Genomic DNA, 24,890 nt, shown 5'->3' on the forward strand with positions numbered 1-24,890 from the left:
TTTGAATTTTATACGATAGAAATATGAACGCGCACCTTTGTTATCATTTATGTTTTTTGCAGTAGACACATATGGATTTCATAAATGTGTCGTATGAAAATGATACGTTATGAGTATGAAATTTACGTTTCATTCGTATGAATTAGAAACGAGAGGAATACGAAAAGCAATCGAATCAACTATGAAATTCATTGTAGCTATTTGTAGTTTTTTTCTTGCAAATTAATTAGATACATGTAATCATAAATTCATATTTATTTTTTAAACAAAGAAAAATTTTAGTTTGCGTTGCATTTGAGTTTTTGTATTATAAACAACATCACTCAAAAATTACCTTTAAAATTTTAAGTGCTGGGACTACAATCTGCCTGGCTATTGATGCCACTGGTTCCAACTTTAACTCAGTTATGTCCGTTATCGCAACAGAATTGCAGTAACCGCAGTATTTTGATGTTAGGCAGATTCTGTGGACACATTGATAGTAAATATTTGAAATAATCTTTACATTACCTTCTTACGTTTTGTTCTAGTCATTATGCAATTCACGTCCAAATCAAATCGCTCTTCTGGATCTACCAGTACGCGATAATGGTTGTTATTAAAGCCATACACTCTATAATTTTAAATATGTAGGTAGGATCCGGAAAATTATTTAGAATTCAGCGTTTTTACCTCTCAATACAGCCCAAGTTTCCGCCGAAACTTTAACATACGCTAGTAATTTCGATTCGTACGCCATATTGTTTTGTTTTGAACAGCGTTTCATACGAACGACGTATGATTTTTGTCACACAAGATCAACTCTTAAAGTTCATTGCAGCCTCGTATGAAATTTAGACTCATTTCGTATGGGAATCATTTTTGAGTCATGTAATTTTCATACGCATGCTATGAATAACATACGTGTCGTATGAAACTATTTCCAGAGCTCAAAATGCTTGTTCATACGAAACATATTATGAAAATCGTAATTCTTATTTCCTCAGTGATATAATATGTTCATATGAAGCTAATGGCTATACGTTCCCATTTTGCTATGTTTCAATTATGGCATATAGGAATTCAATTGGGAATATAGGAATATGGGCAATATGGGAATTCAATATTTTGACACGCCATAATAGGAACGTGTAGACTGTGCGTTCCTAATATGGTGTGTTTCAATTATGGCCAATTGAATTCCCATATGCTATATTCAATAGGAATGTTGTTTTTCTACTAATATAATACTTGTCAAAACATATCGTAACTTTTAAAAACGGATGATATGTAATGCTTATTGCGATAACTTACTGTGTGATATTTGTGAAGGTAGTCACGATTTGGACTGTTGGGGGTGCTTCGTCCACTTAACGGTGGACTTTGTCTATCCATTGATCTACCTCTCGCGAGTAAATTCATATGTTCAAGGCTTCCAACCCGAGATTCCAGCTCTTCAGCACGAGCCTCAGTTGACTGTTTTTCTTCTTGAATTAACCTGTAAAATAAAAAGGAAAATTTATTGCAATTAATAAAAAATATTAATCAGTTTATTTATGCATCAATCTGTAGTTTGTTTTTTTTTCTTCTCATAATCCTTGTTCAGTTGTACAGGGAAATCCAGATTCTCAGCCTAAGCGGATGAGGAATATATGTTAGGTAGAAATTTAAAGTTAAACAATTTAATTTTAGCTGACATGTTCATCGCTTGTCAAAAATTCTCGACATCTAATTTAAAAGGGCCTATCAGCTTTTGTACACAAAACTTTATAAGCCCTTTCCTCGCATAAAGTAGGATGCCCACGCATACCAACAGCGTCATCGGATAGGGTAAACTTTCCCCTACACCACAATGAAATTGATTTGCGTGGGCGGCCTTCTGTTTGCGAAGAAATTGTTTACAAAAGCTGATAGGCCCTTTTCAATTATTGGCCAAGAATTGATAGATATATTTTCAACCATTTTCAATCGTTCATTATATCCAATAAACGAAGAACATTGTTTGTAGGCTTTATAATCTTGTTTCTCAGTCATAATTTTATTAAATTAAAACGGGTTATTATTATAATTTTACTCAACCGTCAATGTTTAATCATGAATCAAGGAGCAAATCTTCTTAGATATATTTGAAAATATCATCATGTATTTCTAAATATCCAAATATTGAAGTAGTTTCATAACTAATACACATAAAAGGCTGGATTTTGTGTGCTGAACAATGTTTGATCTATGGATAATTTTTGTTTATTTTTATTCTTATTCAAGAAAATGATAGGTATATTCGGCCAAGGTGTCCCGCTCCCTGTCATTAACACAAACAATCGTAAAATTTCATCGCAATAAATTCGGCTGTGTGCGGCAAGTGCGGTTTTACGTATCTTGGTATCTTCTTTTTCCTTATGAAAGGTGCGCCGGTGACACCAAATAAATTTATCGTAAAAGCGCATTTATTAGTGTTTCCGCACTATTAATCGCACCTCGAAATGTTCGAGTCAACTTTCCATCTCACAATATTAATGGGACCATCGAGATAGGGAGAGATTGACATTCAAAGCAGTAGTTTATTACCCCACTAGTACGTTTATTGAAGCACTTCGGTATATGGATCGGAAACGTAGACAAAACTACACGCAGAAAAATAAATTTTTTTTTCAGGGCCTAATGTATTTTGTTTTTGTTTCAAACATATTGTATCACTATTTCAACAAAAAAAAAAATTGAATCAACAAAATGGTTTTTAGAATCAACAAACAGAGTATTGACTCTTCAATCTGTTTATTGATTCAAAAATATTTTTCTTTGAATTAACCGAATAATATATTAGAATCAATACCAAAAATATATTAGGCCCTGAGCCAAAAATATATCCATTTGAATTTAAAAATCATTACTCTGCGTGTAGTTAACAAGATTTTTCCATCGACATATGGAGAGTTAGTTATTCCCAAATATTCTCTAGGGTCCAGCGAGATAGAGGAATAAACTATCAAAACTATCAAAACTCAAACTATCCAAATTGAAAGAAATATCGAGATATAGAACATCGAGAAATGGAGGGTTGACTGCCCAGACAACCAGAAGTCGTATAACAATGTACAGAAAGTATCGTAAATAACTACAGTTTAAGTCAACATCGCATATAAGTATGACATACATCGCATTATGTTTAAGTTAAATCGTATAGAATGCAAATTTCCGACTTATATACGACGAATCTTTTTTTCATCGTACTGTATCACAAATTGAATCGGATTACATCGTAAGGTTTTTCAAATTGAATTTGTTATTACAGATTGAATCGTATATAATGTCAAATCAACTCATTTAAAAAGAAATTTAAATTTGCACGTATATGGCCTCCACTTTTGTAGGTATAGGCCCTTTTTTTGCATTCTATACGATTTGTTTGTTTGTATGTATGTTTGTATATCACAGAAACAACTTTGAATATACGTACAGTCTGGTTGTCTGGGTGTACTGCATATACTCCCATATCAGTTCCATATGAAAAAGTAGGAATTGAGAAAATGATTCGGTCGGAGCTCTTCTTTTGTTTTTGGGAATAATGGGTTCTCATTTACTTCGTTCCGTAGCTTATTAACTAAAGTATCGTACCAAACGCATAATTGACTTCTTAACTCTGGAATCATGGATTTATTTGAAGTTTTCTGCTCGATAGGCACAAAATGGGCGATTAGGCCGAAGTAGTTCTTTACCCTATTTAATTATCTTGTTTGTAAATCTTATTACAAAACATGACAGGTAGATGTTTTTCATAAAGTGAGGGGTGGCCCGAGCAAAGTCGGTTAACAAAATGAAAGCAAATCGATATTAAAGTGTGCAGTTCCTATCATAATGAAAACTCATTTTGATTTCAAATGTTGCGACATAAGTCTGATATCATATTGTGCTTTCATTATGCAGTCAAGACGTTTTAAATGAAAGCAACTTAACTTGAAGTTCTGCTGTTTACGTCTTGTTTAAAATTTAATTGAAATTCATCTGTCGTTGAACTAATGATTATCGTTTATCTGATTTGTTTAACACATTTTAGGTCATTCGTGACTTGCCCGCGGTGAGATTGGAGCCTAAGTCTTTCAGCTTGAGAAACATGAATGGTAACCATTTACTCTAGGCCCGTATTCAGTTAAACATTATGAATGCAAAATCAGTAATCAAATTGATTTCATTGAAAGCAGGATTAGTTTTCCGTTTGCTTCAACAGTGTAAAATTTTGCTCTCATTTTTGCTGTGTTAACCGTTAAGTCAACCAAAATGAGATCAACTGGAGTATTCAAAATAAGTTACATCATAACAGCAAATTTTGATTTCAATTTGATGTTCAGCTTTGCTCGGGGGGGCTGTCAAATACGAGCAATCGTCGCCGATGAAGTGAGGACTTGAAGTTGGTTCAAAACAAGCAACATGGTTTGTTATTGTTTGGAACCAAAATCGTCCACGGATGATTAGTAGGCTGATTTTGCAGCACATTCCTCCTGGTTTCATAAGGTTTGGATTTTATTGGTAGGATGGTAAAATTACCTTATTTCATTATTTATAGCGTCTAATTGTTCCTGCAACATCAGGGCAAGTGTCTGGGCGTCTGTGTGACCGCTAGGAGACATTATGTCGGCAGTACTGAATAAACTTTCTGTGTCATCCCCATCGACGACACTGCCATCGAAGTTTTGTGCTACTGCCATTTGTTGAATTTTGCCCCAGTCTTGGTCAGCCAGGGATCTACTAAATTGTTCTTCCTCGAGAAGTTGTTTTTTCCGTCTTATACTTAGGGCATCGAAACTAGCATGTGATGCACTTCTGGAGAAGTTGTCTGCATCAGATCCATTCGTAGGGGATAAACTTCTGGTTAAAGCTTCTGTTTGTTGAATGTTAAACGCTATTTCCTGCAAAAAGTACGAATATGAAACGTAATTACCAGACGAAAAGCTATGTCATTACAAATAAAATACTTGTTGTAGCAACTGTCTTTTGAAGTTATCCATTTCTAGTCTGCTCTTTGACATTTCTTTAAGTATATCAGACTTTTCATGATTCAGTTCTTCAGCGTATTTCTTTGCCTTATCTAACTCCTGAGTAAGTATATTTTTCTCTTCTAGAGCTGTCATCCTTTCTTTTAGATGGACTTGTAACCGGTCGTTGGACTCGGATAACAGTTTATCAACAGTCGAAGACAACCTTTGATTGTGCTCTTCATTCATTTTCAGTCTTTGATTCAAACGCATAATTTCAGCGTTCTTTTCCTCCAGGTTTGCCTCAAGACGTGTTATTCGATCCTCTGAAGTTCCGTGGCGTTCTTGGGCCTAAAAGAAAATGAGAAAAGAGAAATACAATTAAGTTAAATATATATGTATAAACTGAAGTCTTTTTTTACACGGTTTTTTTTACGCGGTTTTTTTACACGGTTTTTTCGCGATTTACACGGTACGTTTTTAACGATTTCTCGACAACGATACAACCTATCGACCTGATTCCAATCACATTTTCCGTTTCAAGCTATAGGTAATCGAATGGTATACTTAAAAAAAAAAACACAATTTTTGGTGTAAAAAACAGAAATTTTTAAAATATGTCTATATGGACCATAGCATGCTATAATTACAAATGGCATCAAAATCCGATTTTTTCAAAAACATTTAAGCATGTGAAAAATCAAAATCTCGTAGGGTTTTTTTACACGGTACATATCCCCCGTGTAAAAAAAAGACCTGAGTGTATTTATATCTTCTTCTTCTTGTTCGCATTTCAAGCTTATTGCTTATAGCCGCATATTAGCTTATTGCGTGCTCTCAACTTAGTGTTCTAAATGCACTTCCACAGTTATTAATTGAGAGCTTTCGATGCCAATACCAATGCATGAATTTGTATATTGTGTGGCAAGCACAATGATACTCTCTATATCAGTCCGCATCGTGCTCTCTTGCCGTGCGGATCTATTTGCTTTTTGCTGAAGGTAGTGTTACTACTACCTAAAGCTACAACAAATTTAAACAGCACTTTTCAGTGCTCAACCTGTAAAAAATGTTCTACCTTGTTCAACTCTTATTCCTCTTCGATCCTTGTTTGGACCCTACCCGAGGTAATCCTTCTTGTATATCGATTTGGAAAATTCCTCTTCGATCCTTCAGATTCTTATAGTAATCTGCTTGGAAGTCGATTTGGATAAAAATTTACTGCCGCCATGGCGCCTAAACGCAAAAGAAAGGGGCAAACTCTTGACCCCCCTTCTGATGTAATTAATTTGAGTAATCAATTTGATTTGCTCACGGATGATGAGAATGATCCATCATCCAAGAAAAATTCTAGTAAACTTTCCCGGCTTAATGCCAAGAAGGAAAAGATTCGCCCTATTGTGATAACCACTTCCGATTTCCATGCTCTTCGCATGGAACTTTTGAGTTTCGTGAAAGTTAAGTTTTCACTACAAATTGGACGTCGGGGTGAATGCCGTGTATTGGCTGAAACCTTGGACGGATTTAAATGTCTTCTCAAGTATCTTACTGAGAAGAAGCACAAATTTTTTACTTACGACACCAAAACTGAACGTGTGTTCAAGGTTGTCATGAAAGGACTGCCAAGTGGTGAATCCCTGGATCAGATCAAAGATGAACTGGCAAAATTACTTGGAGTTGTGCCACTCCAAGCAGGCATGGAAAATCATTTACATTCATTTCATGCATTCATTTACATTCATTTGCCTCTAACTTTTTTTATCAACAGCATTCCGCAAAATAATGTATAGAGCTTTAGTAGGTTTTGTTATTAGCTACAACTTTTGTCCATAACTCAAATCTGTATATCTTATGCATCACGAATTAGAGCGGGCAGATCTTGTTACTGTTTTTCAGTGAATGTTTTCGGCTCTTGATCCGTCTTAAGAATGTCCGTAGGAGACAATATCAAAGAACACGTGATCCTGCCATGAAAGTTATCTGGTGGGATTTGCAAAAACAAATTAAAAAGCGATTCTCTGCCCTGAGGAACAAAACTTTTGAACATAATGTTTCTAAATTAGACCCGAGTTCCAAACGCTTTTGGAAACTCACAAAAATTTTGAAAAAACCTCAAAAGCCAATTCCAGCGCTTAAAGAAGGTGGTAAAATTTTGATCACAAATTTGGAAAAAGCTCAGAAACTTGCTAAGCAATTCGAGAGTTCCCATCATTTCAGTTTGGGTCTTACTAGTCCTATTGAGAATCAGGTTGCTCGGGATTTTCTGAATATTTTCTCTCGGGAAAATATTTTTGATGATTCCTGGGGGACTGATTTGGACGAAGTAAGGTCTATAACTAAAAAGTTTCAAAATATGAAAGCTCCAGGTGATGATGAAATTTTCTATATCCTCATCAAAAAACTCCCAGAGAGTACCTTGTCTTTCCTGGTAAAATTATTTAACAAATGTTTCCATTTGGCATACTTTCCTGATAAATGGAAAAATGCAAAATTGTTCCAATTTTGAAGCCGGATAAAAATCCAGCTGAAGCTTCTAGCTACCGTCCAATAAGTTTGCTTTCTTCAATAAGTAAACTTTTTGAAAAGATAATTTTCAATAGAATGATGCTTCACATCAATACGAACTCAATTTTTGTAGATGAGCAGTTTGGATTTCGCCATGGGCATTCAACTACTCATCAACTCTTAAGAGTTACCAATTTAATTCGTTCAAACAAATCTGAAGGCCACTCAACTGGAGTTGCTCTTCTAGACATAGAAAAAGCATTCGACAGTGTTTGGCATGAAGGTTTGATTGCTAAATTGAAAAAGTTTAATTTTCCACTTTATATTATGAAATTGGTTCAAAATTATTTAACTGACAGAACTCTACAGGTAAATTATCAAAATTCCAAATCTGATCGACTACCTGTTAGAGCAGGAGTTCCTCAGGGTAGCATTCTTGGGTCTATATTGTATAACATTTTCACTTCGGACCTCCCTGATTTGCCTCAGGGTTGCCACAAATCTTTGTTCGCTGATGACACAGGCATTTCCGCTAAAGGAAGAAGTCAGGCATAACATTTGATAACGGCACAAAAGCATTTATAAACAAACTTTCAAAGGCCCTTTACACGCGAACCAAAGTACGCCCACGCAAACCAATACCTCTTTCGGAAAGGTGATAGTTGCCCCTATCCGATGATGTTGTTGGTTTGCGTGGGCGTACTTTGGTTCGCGTGTAAAGGGCCTTAGAAAGTTTGTTTACAAATGCTTTTGTGCCGTTATCAAATGTTATGCCTGAAGTCTTCGTGTTATTTGCAGCAGACTGCCGAAAAGTTTAAATATTTTCTCTTCTTATTAACAAAAATGGAAGATTTCTCGCAACGCTTCCAAAACTCAACTTATAATATTTCCACATAAGCCTAGAGCTTCCTTTTTGAAACCTAGTAGTAGTTACATAGTCACTATGAACGGAGTTCCTATTTCCTGGTCAAACCAAGTGAAATATCTTGGATTAATACTTGACCAAAAATTAGCTTTTAAAGATCACATTGAGGGCATTCAAGCCAAATGTAACAAATATATAAAATGTTTGTATCCTCTTATAAACAGGAAATCCAAACTTTGCCTGACGAATAAACTTCTAATATTTAAACAAGTTTTTAAACCGGCCATGCTTTACGCTGTGCCAATATGGTCTTGTTGTTGCACTACCAGGAAAAAAGCACTTCAAAGGATTCAGAACAAAGTTCTGAAAATGATTTTGAAGTTGCCTCCCTGGTACAGTACTACCGAAGCACATAGAATTTCGAATGTTGAGACTTTAGAACAAATGTCCAACAAAATAATTAATAATTTCAGGCAAAAATCGTTGCAATCCTCAATTGCAACGATTAATTCTCTTTATACTTAGATAAGATTTAGTTTTAGTTTTTAGTTTTAAGATATCAATTGTTATACTGACATGCAGGTTTAAAAAACCTGTTTAAAATACTGAATTGCCAAGATATGAACAATGTAAAAACACTTAGCTATATATCATAACAATTAAGGCTGGTAAGTTACTGCAGTAACTGGAGCACCTAGGTTAAAATGAAATGTAATTTATTTTGAATTTGAAACAAATAAAGAGTTAAAAAAAAATACTCTCTATATGCCCAAGGAAGTTGAGAAAATTTCCAACCCGAAAGATTCCCTCGACCGGACCGGGAATCGAACCCGCCGCCTCCGGCTTGGTAATACCGTGCCTTTACTGACTAGGATATGAGGCCCCCTATTTATCAAAATCAAATCAAATCAGCTCGGTTGCTGCTCTGTTATTACCAGATCAGCTGCAATTACACAGAGAACCAACAGATGATGTTTGGGACTAACATTCATCCTCAATGTGTAAGAACTGGAGATCTAATATTTAGCAATACCAGCGCCGGCCGTGTCCGAATGCAGGTCAACTAGGGATTGGGAAGGAATGTGTTGACGTGGTACTCGCTGTGAAGGAAACCGAGAAATCCTCTGCGCTTCCACGAGAAATCACTGGGATGTTGGATGTGGGGAAAGGTTGCACACGCACACGCAGGGATCGTTTTTGGTAGAGCGATTCACAAACACACACACACACACGCGCGCGCACTCATTCAATTTCTATTTTTAGATCAGGACCCACACTGTGGTAAGTGATGCGATCGGTGTTAAAGAAGAATATGTTTTCATTAAAATCTAGTGGGTATAGAATAAGGCAAAGTGAAAAATTGCAAGGAAGGGGACGGGCCTGGGATTGAACTCCCGACCTTCTGCTCAGTAAGCAGAAACGGTAACCACTGAGCTACCGAGCCTCGTTATGAGGCCCCCTATTTATATATGAAACATAATTTCGTTATTTGCTTTGAAAACAATAAAAACGCTTCTTTTTCCTCACTTCCTAGTTTTAGACCTAATTGTACCCAGTTGGTTTAGCGGATTGATGAAATTTAATAGGTCTACAACAGAGTTGGTAACGGTCAGTTTGGTCAGTGACGTTTGACGAAAACCAAAAATAAATTGTCGCGGTACAAAAACCATCATTTCCATACATCCTTCGTCATTGACTGTCGGCTTAGTAATCCCTTTGAACAAATCCTATCGCATCTTTTACCTTCACTTCTCTTTTTTGTATCATGCATGGACAAAAAAAAGCAAATACCGTCGAACGTACATGTGAGTAGACTAGTAACCACACTATGAGCGCTTCTTGTTTTCCTTTAGCCTTTCCATCTTCCTAAGCGTTGATAGACCAGTAGTAAAGACACAAGCCTGTTACTCTCAACGTTAGTGGTTCGAATCCATTTTGTACCCATTTTAAGTGTTTTGTTTGCCAACGATCATCATTTTTTTGTCAAACAATACGGAACGGCTGACTAAAACGTGCAGTTTTTAATCCTCTCCGAGTAACCTAAGAGAGAGAGAGAACGAGCTAGTTTTTTTCACGACGGAATTTGTCATGCGCTGCTTGAAGTGCGACGAAGATAGTAATACAATATTTTTCATCACTGACTTTGCTCTCTCTACGTTGATACAAGATAGCCCTGGTCTACAATAACTGGAATTTGTATATTGTGATATACTATGTCTATGAAATCGAGAAAATTTACATCGCGAACTATTTCCTTGACCGGCAATGGGCACCACCGCCTCCGGCATGATAGTACCGTTTCTGAATTGACTAGGCCAAAATTTACAACTTTACTACTCGTTGCATATATCGCTTGGATATTCAAAGAAACAAATTTTTGCTCAACTAGATGATTGGTATACGTTTTCAAGGCGTTATTAAGAACAGCTGTCGGTTCATCTAAGTTACCGGCCGCGAATAGAAAATCCACGCTCCTCTCATCAAGAATGGAAACAGCACTTCAATTTTACAAAATTATCGTTATCGTTAACATGGTCTAAGACATGAATCACTAAGGTCTCATGATCGGTTATTTTCAAATCAGTATCCGTAACTGAACAAATGGAATCAAAATTGGAATCAAAATTGGAATCAAAATTGGAATAAACGTGGTCAATTAAAGTTCTACTGTGCCTGATTTACCGTTTGCCGGGGCTTTCTAATTTTTTGAAGAAAATTCGCTTGCAATTTTTTTTGTAAGTCATAATGGCATAGTTGGACACAAAAAAACCACAAAACATCGACTTTTCGACTTTTTTTTAAGAATCTAAGGAAAAAAAAACTGATTTGCTTTGATTTTTGATAATATTTTTAGTAAAATAAAAAAGTCCCGAAAAAAAAAATTTTTTTTTGAGGTGGTTAACTTCCCCAAAAATTCAAAAAAAAAAAACTCAGCTAAACGCTTCAAATAATTCGAATTATGGTTATCACGCCGATTAATATTATAATCACCAGCCAATATATTTAATTTACTATATTCAAGGAATGTCTCGAGCCAGTTCTCTAAAACTTCAACAAAATGCTGGTCACTAGAACTGGGAGAACACCATAATTACCCATATTCATGCCACGTACAACTGTAATGCCCAACAACAAGTTGTCATCAATAAATTCGTTGGTACAAAGATTGAACTGAACTGATTCTTTGACATAAATAGCTACACCGCCAGTGTGTCTAGAATGTGATAAACTAGCAGCAATAATATATCCCGGAATACTATACTGATCAAAAGCTTCAGTTAATACAATGTAAGTTTCAGATAATAAAACTAAAAGAGGACGTTTAACCTCATATTTGAAGCATCACAACACAATCGAGCATCGATCAAACCCTAAATTTACCTTTTTCGCACAGATCAAACATTTATACGTATCGACATCAACTTAAATTACAAATTTGTTATAAGTGAAGCGTGGATTTTCAAACATGTTAACTACTTTTACATCATTTATAGCGATGTCTTCATTTTGACTTTTAAAGCAGTCATCGCTCATGCCCACTATTTTCAATCTTGGCACCGAAGTGGGAACAACAGCACTATATTTTTGACCCAGATTGCTTTCAATACCAGTTATTACATCATTTAAATTAATTCTTGTTGCACACTCAACAATTACAGAGCCAACTTTTCCATTCCTAAAATTACTGATTTTGTGTGTTTTTGGATCTAACTGTGTTTTCAAAAACTTACGAGTATCTTTGCAAGCTTGTTTGGATTATTTTACTTTAATCACAATGACCCGACGAGTCTTACGATTACTCTGTTTGTTACTGTTACTAATATTTTTAATTTTACTTGCACGACTATGTCTTTTTACAACATCCGCAAAACTCGCATTTTCATCATCATTATTCCTATTACGAATTACTAATTTACGTTTTTCGCGTCCGGTATTTTGGTCCGATTTCGACTAAACTGGTCATTCGTTACAGCTTATTGTTTTTCCGCAGTAATATGAAAAAATGAGTTTTTCATATTGTCAACTTTCTCACAAATTAATTTTTCAATACCATTTACATTTCTGCTAATGTCTACCATCCCGCTCTTTAACGCGATGTCTATCTGAGCAGCAATGTGATCTCGCATGCCAGTGATCGAGTCCGAGAGTTGAAAAATACATTCTTCATCTCATCTTCTATACTTTTGACGCGCGAGATGAGATCATTTGCTCGTCGCAACTCTGATCTGATAGACAATTATCACACTTGAACAGAACATTAAATTTTGCATTGTCCGTGATAAGCTTTGCCTGAGTCCGCGTAAGTGTAGTGCATTTGCAACGAAATACACGTGCACACTTAGCCACACAGATTTCTGATCCTCTCAAAAGCATTGTTCTGGCAATGGTTCCTACTGTGAGACCCTCTTGAAGCAATTGACATTGAAGTGGCCCCTTCTTGCAGCGATCATTTCCTTCGATGGATAATTTTCCAAACGTGGTCGGGGATCACTGTTCTACAGTGGAATTGAATTGTCGAAGTCTTATTCCTAAATTAGAATCGTTTAAGTTTTTAGTTCACAATAATGCTCGCAATAATGATTGTGATGCATTTGCTCTTTGTGAAACATGGCTCTCTTCAGAAATCGATCTTTCTTTTTATGATTTTAACATTATTCGACTGGATCGTGAGGATTCGCGTGGAGGAGGGGTACTTTTGGGGATCAAAAAGTGTCATTCCTTCTATAGAGTGAATCTTCCACAATTTCCAGGTATTGAAGTTGTCGCATGTCAGGCTATTATTAAAGGTAAGAGCCTTTGTATTGCCTCTGTGTATATTCCTCCTAGAGCCGTTTATAATCGAAAACAACTTTCAGATATATGTTCGGTACTTCCTGCTCCACGGTTGATTATGGGAGATTTTAATTCCGACGGTACAGGGTGGGGGAACTGTGTGATGACAGCCGTTCTACTTTGATATATGACCTCTCAATATGAAAATTCTTAACAATGGAGAAGTAACACGTTTGTCTGGCCTATCCTCGAATGAAAGTAGATTAGACCTAACCATTTGCTCTAGTTCATTATCGTTGGATTTCACGTGGAATGTGATCCAATATTCCCACGGTAGTGATCACTTGCCGATCAAAGTTTCAGTAGCTAGTGGGTTCACTAGCTAGTCTGTAATATCGATTGGACAAAGTTCAAGACTGTGATAGATGAATATAACTTCCTCTCCAAAATGATCTTGGACAGCGCGCTTCAAGCTCAAACTCGGCCGGTTCCAGGAACGTCTTTCCGTAGGAAACCTCCTTCCCCTTGGTGGGACCAGTGTTATGTAGGTTTATCGTAAAAAGTCCGACGCTTTTAAGCTTTTCCGGAAACGTGGAACACCCGTACATTTCGAAGTGTACTCGGCTCTTAAATGCGAACTCAAGAGCCTCATTAAAGCCAAGCCTCATTAAAGCCAAGGATACTGGCGGCAATTCGTGGACCGATTATCGCGCGAAACGTCGATGAATACGCTTTGGAAAGCGGCTCGAAAAATGCTTAACCGGTCTTCAAACAACGAGAAAGAGGAGTACTCGGATCGTTGGATTCTCAAGTTCGCGCGAAAAGTGTCCTGATTCCTGCCGGCACGGATGATTGCTCGCGAAACGTCGAATTCGGTAGACGAGATCAGTCAACCTTTTTCAATGTTGGAGCTCTCAATCGCGCTCCTTTCGTGTGGCAATTCGGCTCTGGGGGCTGATAGGAGCAAGTTCAACTTGTTAAAGAACTTCCCAGACGTCGCTAAAAGGCGCATGTTGAACTTATTTGGTCAGTTCCTTGAGCTCAATATTGTCCCGGATGATGGAGGCAGGTGAGAGTTATAGCCATTAAAAAGCCTGGCAATCCCGCGTCAGATTACAACTCGTACCGACCCATCGCGACGTTATCGTGCTTTCGAAAATTGTTGGAGAAAATGATCCTTTTCCGCTTGGACAAATGGGTTGAGACGAACCACCTACTCTCAGATACTCAAATTGGTTTCCGTAGGGGCAAGGGAACGAACGACTGTCTCGCGTTGCTTTCCACAGAAATTCAGTTGGCTTTTGCTTGAAAAGAGCAAATGGCTTCTGTGTTCTTGCATATCAGGGCTTTTGATTCAGTATCGGTTGAAGTCCTTTCAGACATACTCCACGCATGTGGCCTTTCTCCATCAATTAATAATTTATTGTACAATTTGCTGCCAGAGAAACATATGAGCTTTTCTCATGGAAACTCTACAGCTTCACGATTTAGCTACATGGGTCTCCCCCAGGGCTCATGTTTAAGCCCCCTTTTGTATAATTTCTACGATATAGAAATTGATAATTTTCTTACTGACAACTGCACGTTGAGACAACTTGCAGATGACGGCGTAGTGTCTGTCACAGGACCCAAAGGGGTCGACCTGCAAGGAGCCATACAGGATACCTTAGGCAATTTGTCTACTTGGCCTATTCAGCTAGTTATCGAATTCTCTACGGAGAAAACTGAGTTGGTAGTTTCTCCTTCCAGTCGGCGGCTAAAACGCACATCATCAAACTGGAACGGATCCAGTATCGCTGTCTTCGTATCGCGTTAGGATGCATGCACTCCACTCATACGATGAGTCTTGAAGTGTTGGCGGGCATGTTGCCACTCCCTGATCGTCGCTAAGGCTCCTCACCCGTTGTGAAGTTATGAACCCACTGGTAATCGAAAACGTTGAGAAACTTCTTGAGCTGAACCCTCAAACTCGTTTTATGTCATTGTACTACGTGTACATAACACAGGATGTCAGCCCTTCGCAGCATAATCCCTATCGTGTTTGCTTCTCCGACTTCGGCAATTCTATTCATTTTGATTTATCCATGACGCAAGAGATTCGCGGAATCCCAGAGCATCATCGTTCCATGATTGCTCCGTCAATTTTCGCTGCAAAGTTTGGCCAAGTTGATTCCGCAAGATCGTTCTTCACAGATGGATCACTAATAGAGGCGGCCGCTGGTTTTGGTATTTATAACGAATTTCATACCGCCTCTCGAATGCTTCATGCTCATTGTTCCGTATATGTTGCTGAACTGGCGGCAATACATTATACGCTAGATCGCCTCACTTGCACCAGATTATTATTTTATTTTTACGGATAGTTTCAGTTCTATCGAGGCTATTCGCTCCATGAGGTATGAGATATCAGAAGCCGTACCAATAAAAAGAAGAAGGCGAACACAAAACAACAAACTGCCAGTGTGGTTTAATCAACAACTAAAATATTTAAAGAACAAAAAGCAGAAACCACACAAATTATACAAAAAGGAAAACACTAGCACAAATTTACAACACTATCATAGCATATTCAACCAACTCAACACAGCCATTAACACTTCACATGCCCAGTAACGCTTGGTACATTACCTTCTCGTGGTGTGTTACTGGCATTAAGATCTACAACCGAAGCCTGATTCGAACTACTTCAAACGAGGGGAACAGAATTGTTTTGTAATCTAAGGAACACATCTTAGTCCTTTTTACTTTGTATGCCTTGTTAATAGTGAAAAGACTCGGGAAAAAATATGTTAGGTGGTTATTTTTCATCTACGTGATTCCTAATCTTTTATTCGCTGTTCTCTAGTTTGAAGTGGTTAAGACTAGGATTCTGATGCATGGTCATTATCGGTATTATTGCTTGATTTTGTTGCTAAGGAATTCGTTTTTGACTACAAAAGGGACACGGGGTATACCACAATAGATCAAATAACTGGTCGCCATAAATCCGAAAATGAAGTCAAATCATGTCCTAAGAACTTTTTCAATTAGGTAAAAACGAAATTGAAAAATAATAATTTTCCGTCACGAATGCATTTTGATGGAAATGTAGTTAAATATTCTTCTGAAATCTGCAATATCTTTGCAAATTTCTTTCAGGAAGAATACACCACATTTTCTGAAAAGACCGCGACCGCGACTTCTTTGCATTCATTCCCGAAGTCTCTAATGACATATCTGTCAATCAAATATGTTAACATGAAGTCCTCAATGCACTAAAAAATTTGGACGCATAAAAAGGACCAGGACCTGAAAAATGGGAAATTCCATGAAATTTGGAGATTGTCTCATTTGGTGCCTATTTTCAAATCAGGCGAGAAATCTGACATCCGTAATTATCGTAGAATTGCCATTATCTCTTGCATCCCAAAAGTTTTTGAATCAATCGTAAACGACAAAAAAATGTCAGCAAGGAAAAAATTAAATTACAAACAAACAGCACGACATGAATTATTCCGTATGGGTCTGGGTTGAACATTGTCGATTTGCTAAAGGAGAACAGAACAATGAAAAATATCTGCAATTAACAGTATTCGAATATGGAGCGAGACAAGGAGCAGTACAACGGTTTAAGGCAGTAGATATCCGTGAAGTCTTTGGCAATCCTGAAGATAAACCCTAGAATTCTGGAAGCTTTGTCGACGGCGTGCGAGATGTGCTGCTTAAAAGAGAGTTTTGTATCCAGAATCACGCCTAGGTCCTTAATTTGGCTGACGCGCTCAATTTCAGTGCCTAAAAAAACATTCAAGTAATAGTCACTTTCTTGCGCGAAAAAGAGATAACCGAGCATTTGGACGGGTTAACCTCCATACGATTCAGAATCCACCAATTAGCAAAAGCATTCAGCTGACGTTGAAGGAAGCAACAGTCTTCAATTGAGTGAATTCGGAGGTAGAGTTTAAGGTCATCTGCGTAAGATAATCGTGGTCTCTCAATTACCAGATTCACGTCATTGAAATAAATCAGGAAAATCAGCGGTCCCAGGTGACTACCCTGGGGTATGCCGGACGTTGCAGCGAACATACGGGACTGGTGATCACCAATGACAACCGTAAGATAGCGATCGGGGAGGTGCGACTGAAACCATAGCAAAAGGCAGCCGTGGATACCAAGCCTGTCCAGTTTTACGATAGATATGCGGTGGGGTGATTCAATTTATCGAATGCTGCAGATAATTCAGTATAAATAACATCCGTCTGAGCACGATCCGACATACTGTTAGAGATGTAGGAAGTAAGGCACAGCAAGTTAGTGGCAGTGGAGCGACCAGCCATGAAACCATGCTGGTCGATACTAATATATGGCTTACAGTGAGCGAGTAACGGTTCCATAACAAAAAGTTCGAACAATTTAGCAACAGCGCTAAGCGAAGTGATGCCACGGTAGTTGCCAACGTCCTGTTTGCTGCCTTTCTTGTGTACTGGAAACATGTGCGTTAACTTCCAACAGGAGGGGAAAACGCCAACGTCCACGGACCATTTATAAACGTGCAGCAGTGGAGACAACAAACTGTCCAAGTGCATTTTGAGGAACGCCGATGGAATGCCGTCAGGACCCGGATTGTACGACGACTTGAGTTTTGAGGAAACCCTGGAAAACATCTCGGGATTGATATCAATTCTGCTCATGGTTTGGCCAGAGAGTGGTACGTAACTGGCAGCCAGTCGGGCATGGTCGTCACTCGTCCGTGAAGACACTAGCAAATTTTTCAGAGAATAGCTGATAGATATCTTGCGTAGATGAGGCCACGTTACGACGGCACACTGACTTCAGTAAAACATTTGACTGAATCGACATACCATTATTACTATTTAAATTGCAAAAAATAGGAATGGAATCTAGACTTCTGAATTGGCTCCAATCATACTTAACGCAACGCAAACAAATAGTTCGTTTTCAAAATAAACTTTCAGAACCTACACCTCTGGGGTGCCCCAGGGTTCTCATTTAGGAACTTTTGAACTTTGTGAAATTCAAGTTTACACTGCAAATTGGCCGTCAGGGTGAATGCCGTGTATTGGCTGAAACCATGGACGGATTCAAACGTCTTCTCAAGTATCTTACTGAGAAGCAGCATATTTTTTTTACTTACGACACCAAAACTGAACGTGTGTTCAAGGTTGTCATGAAAGGACTGCCCAGTGGTGAATCCCTGGATCAGATCAAACATGAACTGGTAAAATTACTTGGAGTTGTGCCACTCCAAGTAATCAAAATGAAAATGAAATCCCGTCCTGGCGATTCACGCAACGGGATTTCTAATGATTTTTATTTAGTTCACTTCAAGTCAAGTGAACTAAACAACCTTAAGGCCTTAGAAGAAGCTAGCCTTATGCTCCATGTCCGAGTGAAGTGGGAACACTTCAGGAAGGCTGGAGGAAATTTCCAAAACCTCACTCAGTGCCGTGATGGGGTCACGGAACATTTTTTTATTTGTATTGGAGAGGTTTACTAAGGATAATATAAAAGTTAATTTTGGAAAATGCCATTTTTTTGTATCGGAATTCAACTATTTGGGGCATATTATCAGTGAAAAGGGACTGAGACCGTGTCCTGATAAAATACTAACGATAGAGAAAGCAAATGCAAAAAATGAGTCGGAACTAAAATCGTGTCTGGGGTTGATAAATTATTATCATAAATTCATACCGAACTTGTCTGCTTAATAACATGATTTGTACAATTTACAAAAAATAAATGTGAAGTAACTGTGGGATGACAACTGTCAAAGAGCCTTTGTAGAAAGCAATAAATTGCTGATTAACGCAAACTTTCTAGAATTTTACGATCCTAAGAAGCCGAAAGTTGTGATCTCAGATGCTTCAAGTTATGGACTAGGTGATGTAATAACTCATGTGATAGAAGCCAATTAGTTTTACTTCTTTTTTATTGAATTCAGCACAATATCCGATTCTACATTTGGAAGCTTTGGCACTTGTTTGCACGATAAAAAAAATTCACAAATATCTTTATGGACAACATTTTCGGCTTACATTTTACGGATCACAAGCCATACGTTGGAATATTTGGAAAGGCGGGAAAAAACTCGATACTTCAGTCATTTGTTTTAGATGTGTTAATTTATGATTTTGAAACAATATACAGGCCTTCAACAAAATTAGGAAATGCTGATCTCTGTTCCAGATTTCCTTTACAGCAAACTGTTCCGGAGGAATTAGATTCAGATGTACAAAGCATTAATTTCAGTAAAAACCTCCAAATTGATTAAAAATGATTGCTGATAGTACGAAGAACGATGACTTTCTTCAAAAAGTAATATTTTTTATGCAAAATGTATAGCCTGAAAGAGTGGAAAGCCTTTTATTGATGTGTTTTCTAATTATTTGGATTTGGAACTAGTTGACGACTTCTTATTGTATAAAGACAGAGCTATTATACCAAAAATATTTCATAAACAAATTTTAAACGTTTTGCATGCAGTAGTTAAAATGAGAGACTCATGAGTGCATACAGCCGAGAGCAATACGCAGACAACGATATTGAATTCGTTCCAATTTTATTAGGTGACATTTTCTTGCCGAGAGAAAGCAGAAAGAGCCGTACTCTAGAACAGAGAGAATAGTTGTTTTATAAAGCTTTATGAGGTCTCCTGGATGAGCACCCCACCATGTACCGTAAATTGAACGGAGAAAGTTGATCCTCTGCTGACATTTTTGCTTCAAATACGTAATATGGGTATTCCAAGTGCACTTTGAATCAAACCAGACCCCAAGGTACTTGAAAGACAATGATTGAGTAATGTTTCTGTCCAAAAGATTAAGCTACATTTGGGCTGGGTACCGCTTTTGAGTAAACACTACCAGTTCAGTTTTCTGCGGCGATAATTCGATCCCTAGATTCCTAGCCCAAGACGTCAAGTTATCTAAGGAACATTGCAATGGTCCTTGCAAGTTCACGACATGTGGACCTCTTAACGTCATCTGCAAGTTGTCTTAGCGTGCATTATTCTGCCAAACAGTTGTCGATATAAAATATTTTTTATAGCAAGTGAGTGGAAGCAACCCTGCTCCGCAGTAATTAGTTGACTATTTCCACTATTTTTGCACTAACCAAATAAATTCAACTTGTAAAATTAAGAACATACTAAAGAAGCTTCTAAACCTCATACATAAGGGACTGTTCATAAACTACGTAGACTGGTTTTGAGAAGTATTAGACCGCTTCCCTGCGTAGAGAACGTAGACGTTCAAACACCTGTATGGAAATTTGTATTCACTGGAGACACTTGCTAATGTCCCCCTCCTAAAATGTCAACATGGTTTATGAACAGTCCCTTAACTAATTTATGTATTCAAAGGAACATTATCTTCTGTATTTGATTAATATTCAGATATTCATCCTACCTGTGTGCCTACCTGGTTGAACGCTTCCAATCTAGCTTTAAGTTGCTCTTCCAGGTCCGGCAGTTTTGAAAGTTGAGCTAATTTTTGATCAGATAATTCCAGCTTCTCTTGAATGGCAGAAATTTTGCCTTCTTGCAACTGCAAAAGGACATACAAAACTATAATTTGTTCAATATTAATAAGTTCAAGACAATTCACCTTTAGTTGAGCTTCCTTGTGTCGAAGTTCTTGTTCTAATTTTTCGTTAAGATCGTGCAAAGATGTGGATTCTCGTTGTGCATTTAAGTAACGTTTTTCCAAAGTTGCTATCCGTTCTTCCTGGTCTTCTTTTTGTGCAACATTTTCACGAAGATCTCTTTGTAGTTTGACACACGTCTCTTGTGATTTGGTAAATTCCTTTTGTGTTTTCCCAAGATTCTCTTCCAAATCGCTAATTTTATTGTTTAAATCCGATACCCGGCGTTGCCACTGCGACAGTTCAGCAGTCTGCAAAGAGATTAAAATACCAACATTGTACATAGTTCTATATGTTTACTGTGGGGAATGTATGGAATAAATAAAACAGGATTATTCAGCGTTTGCGTATTTCTCATGATAGGAATAATAACATGCTGCATTTGTTATGCAAGATGGAAGGACACCGGATGAACTCCTGTTCCTGACGAGATGGAGCCTGTCTGAAAAGACAAATAAAAAAAAGAACTCCTGTCCCAACTGTTCCAGTGTTCTGAAGCAACATGAAAAGTAACAATAGAACGAAGGACAAATACAGGACGAAACAGAGGAAAGGTTGAGGTGTTTGAGAAAAAGGTGGTGTAAATGGATGTAACGTCCATGGAGGCTAAAAAGAACAATGACGAGGAAGCAAGCGATGCCCAGAAACAATATCCGCCTGTTTTCAAGCATCGAAATGACGCCTAATATTTTTTTTAATTTTATATGAGCGTACCTATAAAAGATGAAGTATCGGCAAAGTTAGAGTCGGTGTATAATGAGTCACGCCAAGAGAAAAACAGTTGAACTCGCATCACGGGTTTCGAAAGATTCCCTTTCTTTTCACTTGGCAACAGAGGACTGCTACATCAACTTCAAATGACTTCTAGCGAGCAAAAAAAAATAGCAGCTGTTGTAAATCATTATATCAGTGATTTTGTCCAATCATCTTAACAAAAAATAGTAGAAATTCTCATTACTGATCGTTACCAAACGTATCCCATGACAATTTAATGTTCACTGCGTGTTTATGATCATTTCTTCAATTATGTTTTAAATTTTATTGCAATACCTTTCGTGGACCTTTCATAGCATCGTAATGTTTGTTTACTTTGCACGATAGGTAGCCGGTTTGACAGTTCAATAGGTAGACTTGGCTTCACTCTTGGCGTGACTCATTATACACCGACTCTAGGCAAAGTGACTAACGCTGGAAAAGCAATAGTAAATGAAAGAAATTTGGGAATAAAAACATGTCACCTCCCAGGACAAATAAGAACGCATAATGTATCTCACAATTTTTTTAGAAACTATTCGCGATTATTCCGCTCTGTGGAGTTTTTTTTTTAATTTAAGCCCTTACTAAATAAACAAAAAGAGAAAAATACACTCATATACAGTATCGATATAATCCATAGCTTTCCAGTTATGATTCAAATATTTTGCTTGAATCGAAATGTTCTCTCGACCTGTAGAAAATACATGATCAGCATACCGAAGGCAAGTGAAAAGTTTCAACCAAATCAAAAAGTGGAGAGTTGGGAAGTTTAATCATTTGCCTTAGAATAGTTGTATCGCTGTTAATTCTATATTACACTGTAGTTATTCGAAAATAAATAAATTAATTAATTGAGTGGATATACAATATACACACCTGCTTTTCAATTATTGTTTGTAACTCGTGAGTTTTTGCCAAGTAATCTATTTGCTCTGAAGTGTCACCATTGGCTAGTGTTTCCTGTTGTCATCAGCGTTGTTGGATGAACATAAAAATAAAATAATATAAATATTGTTGTTGATGAACAAATATATGAAAACATACATAGGTACAATCGTTTTAAAACAGTACAAAACATCGCCTTGTTTGGGAAAAATCGCAGAATTAGTTAAGCCTCTGAATACGGGTAGTTTACATTACTGATTTTGTGATTGTTCTACATTTTGAAATTATACGCGTAATTGAATGAAGTATTGCACCGGTCTCGAAGAATTAGAATCATCCAAACATATGGTTGGAATCAGGCATGGAAAATCATTTGCATTCATTTCATACATTCATTTACATTCATTTGCCTCTAACTTTTTTTATCAACAGCATTCCGCAAAATGATGTATACAGCTTTTGTAGGTTTTGTTATTAACTACAAGTTTTGCTCATAACTCAAATCTGTCTCTCTTATGCATCACGAACTAGAGCGGGCAGTACTTGTCACTGTTTTTCAGTGAATGTAAAATACATTCACTGAAAAACAGTAGTGTCTTCTGTTCGCTCTGCTTCGTCATGCATTAGAGATACGAATTTGACTTGTTAGCAAAAGTTGTAGCTAATAATAAAATCTACAAAAACTCTAAACATTGTTTTGCGAAATGCTGTTGAAGAAAAAAGTTAGAGGCAAATGAATGTAAATGAATGTATGAAATGAATGCAAATGATTTTCCATGCCTGGTTGGAATAACTCTGAAACTAGGGGAAATGGCTCTAATGTTGGCCTATGGATCTAAGATTTGGCCCATCGCTAAAAATCTGCTATTTATCAATTTTATCTAGATGAACGCGTCATTGGGCCGGTACTAATGGATATTTTTGATCGCTATTGGAAATTTAGTCGATTGCTGAATTTATGTATGAGCCCAAATTAGGGACATTAGCTAACATTACATCCATTTCCCCTATGTTAGATATCTCATAGTTGAAAGAGATGATTGAGTTGCCATAGTTGCTAGTTATTTAGAAATTTCAGAGTTGCCCACATTTTGTTGATATAAAATCTTATATTGATCCATTCCACAGAGTTCTTCATTTCAGATTTTCAACTGCATTTCTAGTATTATCTGTTGTTATAACTTTAAATTGAGGTTTACTTCAAACATAGTTTGTAACACAACATGTTTGAGATTATCTGAGTAACAGAACGTCTTTGTTTATCGGAAAATTTCGATAAAAACAGTGATTAGTTCCAAAAATTGTTATTTTTTGGTTGCGTTGTTACGTCACGTAGTATTTACTTCTAGTAGCAATTATAAGTGACTTTATTCGTAACTTTTGATTGGAAAACAAAAGAGATCATGTCTACTTACTATTATTGATCATAAAATTTCTGTATTATGAAGTTTATTATAAGTTTTAAACGGCAATAGCAATGAAGGGACGACAAGCTGCTTGACGTAAAGCCGGAGGCGAACCAGCCCAAGGCTGAAAACCTCCTTAATAAAGAAAACCTAACCTAACCTGCTTGACGTAACATGTGGAATGGGTCTATTCCATAGTTTTACTCGTAAACATGGTACAAGTTAACATGGTTTAAAGTAGGCATGTTTGCATCAAAGTGTAGGTGAAATAATTTTGTATCCACTTATTTTACAAATCTAAAAATTATCAATTCTACGATGCACATATTCCGAAAAAAAAAAACATCTAGGTAGTATGTAGACCAACAATTTGTTTTTATTTTATTATTTACAGTTATCTAAACCAACGTCTTTCTTACCTTGGAATCATCTCCGTTTTCTTTGGAATTATTTAATTGGTTTGATGCAATCCCAGATTTATGTTGTTGTAGCTGTGAATAAAACATATTATGAGAATGTGAATAAGATGCAGAGGAAAGTTCACTGTTGATAATTTATGATAAACAATTTTTCTTTTTTTTACGAAGGAAGCACGAACAAGCCTTTGACTCCATTTCACAGTGTTGCTTTTTGCCGTTTTCGTGCGCTTTTTTAATAGCTTCTCAAACATTGAGTTTAGGGGTATAGTTTGTTCAAAGATGTTTTTGCATATGTTAAACCGCTTCTTTTGATGTAGACACCTAAAAGTGAGATCAAAACAATATTTTTTTATCTGCTTCAGATAGAGACTTAACGTCTTCAATAAAGTTGTAGCAAATGTAATTTTAAACAACTTTGCTGAACACCCATAATTTCTAGCTCTTATAAATTGCGAGATGTGTTGCATTTTTCGTGAAAGGCCCCTTTACATAATGTTTTTTTTAGTATAACTGATTTTCTAGACACCTTACAATTTTGGTTTCTTTTACAACTATATTTTGCAAGCTTTTGCTGAACATTAAAACTAATTATCTCTTGAAAAAAAAGTTATTCTTAAATAATCGATATTTTTAGGGGTATTTGCTCCTCAAATAACTATTTCCGGTGCAAATTGGCGCAGAAATCTAGGTAGGA

General features: G+C 36.9%; 1 protein-coding gene across 2 annotated transcripts; it reads right to left on the reverse strand.

Annotated features, from left to right (window-relative positions):
- Nucleotides 1–1,218: 1,218 nt before the first annotated feature.
- Nucleotides 1,219–24,364, reverse strand: LOC135716049 (liprin-alpha-1-like). Of its 2 annotated transcripts, none has more exons than XM_065238899.1 (7): nt 24,197–24,364; nt 22,363–22,446; nt 20,694–20,981; nt 20,496–20,633; nt 4,950–5,300; nt 4,522–4,883; nt 1,219–1,477 (listed from the first exon to the last, which is right to left on the reverse strand). In XM_065238899.1, exons 1-7 carry the CDS (start codon nt 24,281–24,283, stop codon nt 1,234–1,236), a joined length of 1,554 nt encoding a protein of 517 aa, XP_065094971.1. In that variant the 5' UTR covers nt 24,284–24,364; the 3' UTR covers nt 1,219–1,233. The 2 variants fall into 2 exon arrangements, with proteins under 2 accessions (XP_065094971.1, XP_065094972.1); XM_065238900.1 differs by having other exon boundaries at nt 20,508–20,633; nt 24,197–24,361.
- Nucleotides 24,365–24,890: the final 526 nt, after the last annotated feature.

This window comes from Ochlerotatus camptorhynchus, unplaced genomic scaffold (assembly GCF_037179485.1).
Source record: "Ochlerotatus camptorhynchus isolate MF236.1 unplaced genomic scaffold, CSIRO-AGI_Acam_v1.1 ptg001090l, whole genome shotgun sequence".
Lineage (NCBI taxonomy): Eukaryota > Metazoa > Arthropoda > Insecta > Diptera > Culicidae > Ochlerotatus > Ochlerotatus camptorhynchus.

Bases quoted from the DNA above. Each gene is read 5' to 3' on its own strand.
- LOC135716049 (XM_065238899.1), bottom strand. From the start codon at position 24,283: ATGTTTTATTCACAGCTACAACAACATAAATCTGGGATTGCATCAAAC. The intron at 22,447-24,196 runs GTAAGAAAGACG...TGATGACAACAG, and splicing joins AAAACGGAGATGATTCCAAG to GAAACACTAGCCAATGGTGA. The intron at 20,982-22,362 runs GTGTGTATATTG...ATCTCTTTGCAG, and splicing joins AAACAATAATTGAAAAGCAG to ACTGCTGAACTGTCGCAGTG.